Genomic DNA, 6239 nt, shown 5'->3' on the forward strand with positions numbered 1-6239 from the left:
TCTCTCTCTGCTTCTCTCTTTTTCTCTCTGTCTTCTCGTGTAGACCCGGATGACACACACACACGCACGCATGCACCACGCACAAACACACACACACACACACACAAACATACACACCACCTACACACACAACACACACACACACACACACACACACACACACACACACACACACACACACACACACACCCTATCATAACACCAGCGTTTCCCGTTGTTAATGTGTACCTATGTAAACCAATAGGCATCCTCTCTACGCATCAGATCTCCCTCCATCTACCCACTAATTCTAACCGATCCGTCGTCCGTCAAACACCAGTGCCGCACATTCACACCCAGCGAGTGCCCCAAGTCTCGCATTCACCCATGAATTGCTATCAGAGACGGATTTCCGCCGGATGCATCCACTAAACGCCATTTTGGTGCGCCACTGGGTGACGCCGTAACCTTGACGACGGCCGCCAGACGCGCCGTGGTCACGTGACATCTTCACGCGACGCGATATATATACGTAGCTGCTGCTGAGAATGCAGGCCTATACATTGAATATGTATATACAATATATATATACAATATATATACAAGGTATAATATATACAATGCATAACAATGTATAAATTTTTCTCAGATACCTAGTGGCTTAAGGCCGCCGCACACCAGCCGATTTTTACAAACGATGAAGCGATGAAGCGATGAAGCGATGAAGCGATGAAGCGATGAAGCGATGAAGCGATGAAGCGATGAAGCGATGAAGCGATGAAGCGATGAAGCGATGTAGGTGTGCGCGTTCATTTGTAGACGATTTTATTTTTATCGGGTGATCGTTCCAAATCAAACATGTTTGATTTTGAACCGATGAGCCGATGAGCCGATGAGCCGATTTTAAGGCCCCCTCGCACACCTACATCGCTTCATCGCTTCATCGCTTCATCGTTTGTAAAATCGGCTGGTGTGCGGCGGCCTTAACATCGACACGCTGTAAAATACACAGATTTAGCTTGCGAATATTTACATACGGTTTAAAAGCGAAATACGTTTAAAGTTTGAAGGTTGGCGGTTGAATGGTGTTGAGTTATTTACCCGATGCGTGTCGGTGCACTATAGTGTGTCGCATACATTCCAAGTATACAGCATGTGGAAATATTTGCCGAGTTTGGTTTACCTGTTACGCAAAAATCTAAAAACAATAACTGTAGATCCGACGAGCAAATATTATCGTATGTGACGTAATGTGAATAATAGCTAATAGTCCGGGGAGTTGAGAGAAAGTTCATGGTAATAAACAATAATTGCGGTGGTAGGGTTAATTATGTTTGAATACATCTTGTAATCGTGCGGATATGGAAACCTGTATTTCTCGAAATTTATCGGCAATGTGGACTCGTGTGCGTGTGTGTGTGCGTGCGTGCGTGCGTGCGTACGTACGTGCGTGCGTGCGTGCGGGCGAGCGCGTGTGTGCGTACGCGTGTATGTGTGCGCGTGGGTACGTGTTCGTGCGTCTGTACGTGCGTTTGTGCGCGTGTGTGCGCGCGCGTGCGTGCGTGTGTGCATGTGCGCGCGCGTGTATGTGCGTGCGTGCGCGTGTGTGCGTGCGCACATGTGTGAGTGCGCGCGCGCGTGTATAAGAAATACAAGACAACACTATAACACACATTGATAGCTTACCTATCGTCATCGTCATCGTTGCTTGCTCCCGCCATCGGTAACACAGCTAGAGCCCTGCAGTAGCGGCAGCAGACGAAGCGAGCGTTCCTTGCGCGTGATGACAGACAACTATTACGAAGCTGCTTTTACTCGCGGGGCATCTCACAGCCTCCACGCGTTAGCTTCTCCTGCCTCCGTGAGTAATGTACAGCTTCACTACCGCAGCCATGCAGAGCTGCGCATATTCTCTGACATCCGTTGAGCGTACATGAGCGTACGTGTGTGCGTGTGTGTGTGTGTGTAGCAGTGAATATTGGTCAGGTAAAGCAGGGAATATTGGCCAGGTACAGCAGTGAATATTAGTCAGGTAAAGCAGGGAATATTTCTCTGGTAAAGCAGTGAATATTGGTCAAGTAAAGCGGTGAATATAACCCAAGTAAAGCAGTGAGTAGAGGTAAGGTAAAGCAATGAGTAATAGTTATTAGGTAAGTTTATAAGGTAGTTATTAGTGATAATCTAAAACTGATAATGAGCGGTCAATCAAATCGTTTCGATGAATTCATCTCCCTCCGAACATCCTCCCTTCGCTCGTCAGTCACCACTATACGGCACGGATACCCGCATACCGCAGACGATATAGCAATTTCCAAGATGGCTGCCAAAGACGCACCCGAGGATAAATCTACCGGCCTCCGTGTCGGCCTCGCCCTCGGGTTCTTCATGGCCGTCGCGGCTGGATTCCTCATGGTCACCGTGGGTTTTTCGCTCCTCTGGATCAGGTTCGCTAAGCCTTATTTGAGAACTGACGACTTTCTGGAGACGAAGTGTACGGTTATCCGGAGCCAGCTAGACGGAGAGTAAGTACTAACGTGCTAACCGGAGTTTTGTTCGTGTTAGGTTGTGATCATCCTCATTATTAATCGTCAACGTTGTCGTCGTCGTCATCGTGTCGATCGCTGCGTTAGCTTCCTTCTATTCTGGTCATCAGCGTCACAGCTCCTCCTTCTTATCTTCAAGGTCATGGCCCTCATCATCCTCCTTCTCCTTCCCAATGCCATGATCGTCACCATCTCTCTTTCTCCTCTCCAAAGTAATAGTCGTCACTTCGCTTCCTTTTTTCTCTTTAATATACATCGTCGTCAATAATGTGTAAACTATTGTTGGTTCGGTACTACCCGTAGTGTGTAGTACGTTATGACTAGCATGTCCGACCACAGATGGCGCCACATTCTTTCCCGTGCACACACACAGGCACAGTAGGTCTCAGGGGAGAGATAGTGAATATAGAAATAAGTTGTGGATATAGAGATCAGTTAACCCTAACCCTAACCCTAACCCTAATCCTAACCCTAACCCTAACTCTAACCCTAATCCTAACCCTAACCCTAACCCTATCCCTAATTCTAAAATAAAACAACATTAGCCAAAAATAATAAAAAATAAAATATATAAGAGACAAAATTAGCCAATCAGAGCCGTTCCCTAGCGGATCACTATCTTTCCCCTGTGCAAAATTTCACAGGTACACGTGCTGCACAAATCGATGTCAGCGTCTGCTGCGGTACCCGTGCGTGACTATAAGCGTCTCCTATAACATCACGACTACAAACACAACCGAGCGTGGTGCGGCGCGAGTGGAAGGAACCTGTACGAGGGACGAGCCGCACCTACGTGCAGTTCGAACGTAAGAAGGGCGGGAAGGTGAGCGTACGGGGGCGCGGAAATTTTTTTCCCACGAGAAGTTCCGGGACCCACCACAGCCATAGGGTGTTTGTGTAATAGATATGCGTGCGTTATATAAGGCGCGATCTAGGTTGTTAGTATAGTATAGTGTTAGGTTAGGGTCTAGGGTTAGGTTTAGGGTTAGGGTGTTAGGTTGTATAAATTTTGCGATTGTTTGCTTCGAGGTAGTCGAGTCGAGAGAATGGATGCAGCGCGGGTGCTACCTGTGCGCTGTGAATTTGGTTGGCGGTCCGGGGAACTCTCGGTGCTGGGAAAAAAATTTCGGCGTACGGCGGGAGGGAAGTCGTGAGGGAGAATGAGCGGTTACGGTGGGGAGAGGGGAGGGATGGGGAGGTGAGCGTACGAGGGGGGAGGGGGGGAGGGGAGATAAGGGCGTACGGGGGGCGAGATGAGGGATAAAAGGGAGGTGAGCGATGACGGGCAGAGAGCGGGACGGGCAGCGGAGGTAAGCGTATGTGGGAAGGGAATGGATGGGGTGCGTATCCAAGTGTGACTTGTTTTCGTGTGATGCGTGATTTTTCGGTAAATTGCTATTCGTTAGGAGTAACGTATGTTACAGCTTCCGCCTCACGTCGACTGTTGGTCAGCCGGACGAGTTCTTATGCAGAAGATTTAAGGTGCAGGTCACGGGGACTGTAGACACTATACCTGTTTCATTGATCTGTGAAACCCGATTAAGATTATTACCACGGTGAATAATGTGCGAATGTTTTAGTTAGTTCACTCTGATATCATCCGTAACACGCGTTTCGCGACGGTCCGTTGGATAAGCATCAGTGCAATTGGTCTGCAGAGATTGAAAACAAACATTACTGCTTATTGCTCATCTTTAGGCATATATAGTATAGAGAGGAGAGCAGCAGGGAGAGAGATGACGCGATTATCTGCTCGCATTCTCGCTCCAATGTCTTTCCTTCCGCGTACCTTCGTCTGTGGTTAGATCATTAACCAGAACCGCGTTTTTATTCGCGAGTGTTTCTTCGGCTATAACCAGAAATGCCTCAAGAGACACAACAATATTTTCGACAAACTAAAAGCGAGCCTCGAGCAAGCTGAACGCGTGTTGGTTCAGGAGGGTAAGTGGAGTACAGCTGCTCTTACAACGGCTCCGATAAGCGCGAACGAAGGTTATCAATGATCGCACGCCTGTCACGCTGCAAGGCACCTTCACGCCATTTCTGGCCGTGGTTTCTCCGTCCGTCTCTCCGGTTCTCCAGTTGTTATCTTGTATTGCATGGGCTTCCTATGCGTTTAGATGGATATGTGCCAGCTGCTTCGGCTAGCGGCCCACCATAGCAGCGGGAACCGGGCTGCGAATTGTACGGAAAATGAACTTGCTAGGGTCTCGATCGTTCACCTGCGGCCCTGAGGGACTATGGCGGCACATGATGGTCCTTTGCTCAAGACATTGAGTAGGCGGCCTTGAAAGATAGCCAATGCTGGGCGGCCATTCGTTTATATATTTTAGTATATAATAATTTATGTATATATATATAGTATATACTGTGTTTGTTGTGTTTAATTATTCTCGTGGTGTAAGATCGAAGAAGTTAAAGTATAGTAACAGTAGCGCATGTTTCTTGCTTGTCATTATCTCACTTGTGACTGTGAAGCGTAAACCTATAGCTCATAGCGTCGAGGACTTCTGTACGCCGATGCCTTACTATTCTGTTAAGAAGCAGAACAATATTTATCTTAAAATTCCTACCGTTTTATAAATGAAAGACTACGGACCCCTGTCTGACTGGAAAACAATAGTTATTGATCCCAATTGCCGCTTGTGATTGTATTGGTATGAGAGACGCGCCCTAGACTTTGCGAGCACCGCCATTCCGCGTAACGCTTATTGGAAATTGTTGATGACGTTTTGCTATACGCCGTGGTCGCAAATTTTTTTTCCCACTTGGAGGTTTCGGACCGACAGGTCGAGATAGTATTGTAATGAAATGTTGTTATATATAGGGTTGGATTATAGTTTATGTGTAGGGTCGGGTTACGTGTGTAGGGTTCGGTGTTGAGGTTAGGTTAGGGTTAGGGGATTGCTGTTACACTTAGCAAAAGTATACCCGTAACCAGCGAAATGTTCTGTCGTTTAAATTAAAGACTGCGCATGTAATGTGACAGGCAGATAAGTGTAATGAGTTCATGTAACTGAAAAGAAAACCACTGCAGCTGGTACAAGCAGGAAGCCGTGGCCGCAGCAGTTACTGGCCAGCTGGATACTGTTCGAGTACGGGTGCTACGTCAAAGCAGAGTGAGCAGGGCGGGAATCTGGCAGTTAGGGGGAATCTGCATAAGGCGGATCTGAGACGTAGACCAGTCTAGTTGGAGGAATAGATTTTTGGTTTGGAGGCCAGAACCGATCTGCCCAACGGGTGGTGATTCTGAATATGCTTCATCGCTCGTCGTCAAGAGGACGCAGTGTAATTGCCGTAGTGTGATGGTGGATGTGCTGTACGCCGACGTGCCAGTCTTATTGACGGAATTAGCATGTTTTTGTCGGAATTTTTGACTTAATACTAATACTTGAAACTTTTAAAAAAAGGAAAATTCTCGAGCGCGAGGAACCATCGTCCCAGGGGACGGGTGGGTGGGATTTCTGAATAGGTGGATTCAGTTAGCGAGTGATGGACAAATGCAGGCGAGGCGAGACAGAGTAACCAAACCACCACCACACACGACACGAGGATTAGGCCAAAATTATAGAGTATAGGATGTGTTGCGTTCGAGGAGGCGAGTAATATGGGGAGTGCGCTGACATTGGCTGTGGTCCGAGACACTCAGAGTCCTGGGGGGAAAAAAATGCGTGCGGTCGCGCGGGCTAGGTGGTCGCGCTTGAGAAGTCGGTGCAG

The 6239-nt window shown here is 47.8% G+C and overlaps 1 protein-coding gene across 1 annotated transcript; it reads left to right on the top strand.

The window, feature by feature from the left end:
* The first annotated feature begins 1988 nt into the window (after positions 1-1988).
* LOC106809098 lies at positions 1989-5645 on the top strand. Its single transcript, XM_014812057.1, has 5 exons — positions 1989-2501; positions 3167-3328; positions 3929-4022; positions 4361-4463; positions 5560-5645. Exons 1-5 carry the CDS (start codon positions 2173-2175, stop codon positions 5643-5645), a joined length of 774 nt encoding a protein of 257 aa, XP_014667543.1. The 5' UTR covers positions 1989-2172.
* The last annotated feature ends 594 nt before the right edge of the window (positions 5646-6239 follow it).

This window comes from Priapulus caudatus, unplaced genomic scaffold (genome assembly GCF_000485595.1).
Source record: "Priapulus caudatus unplaced genomic scaffold, Priapulus_caudatus-5.0.1 Scaffold329, whole genome shotgun sequence".
Lineage (NCBI taxonomy): Eukaryota > Metazoa > Priapulida > Priapulimorpha > Priapulimorphida > Priapulidae > Priapulus > Priapulus caudatus.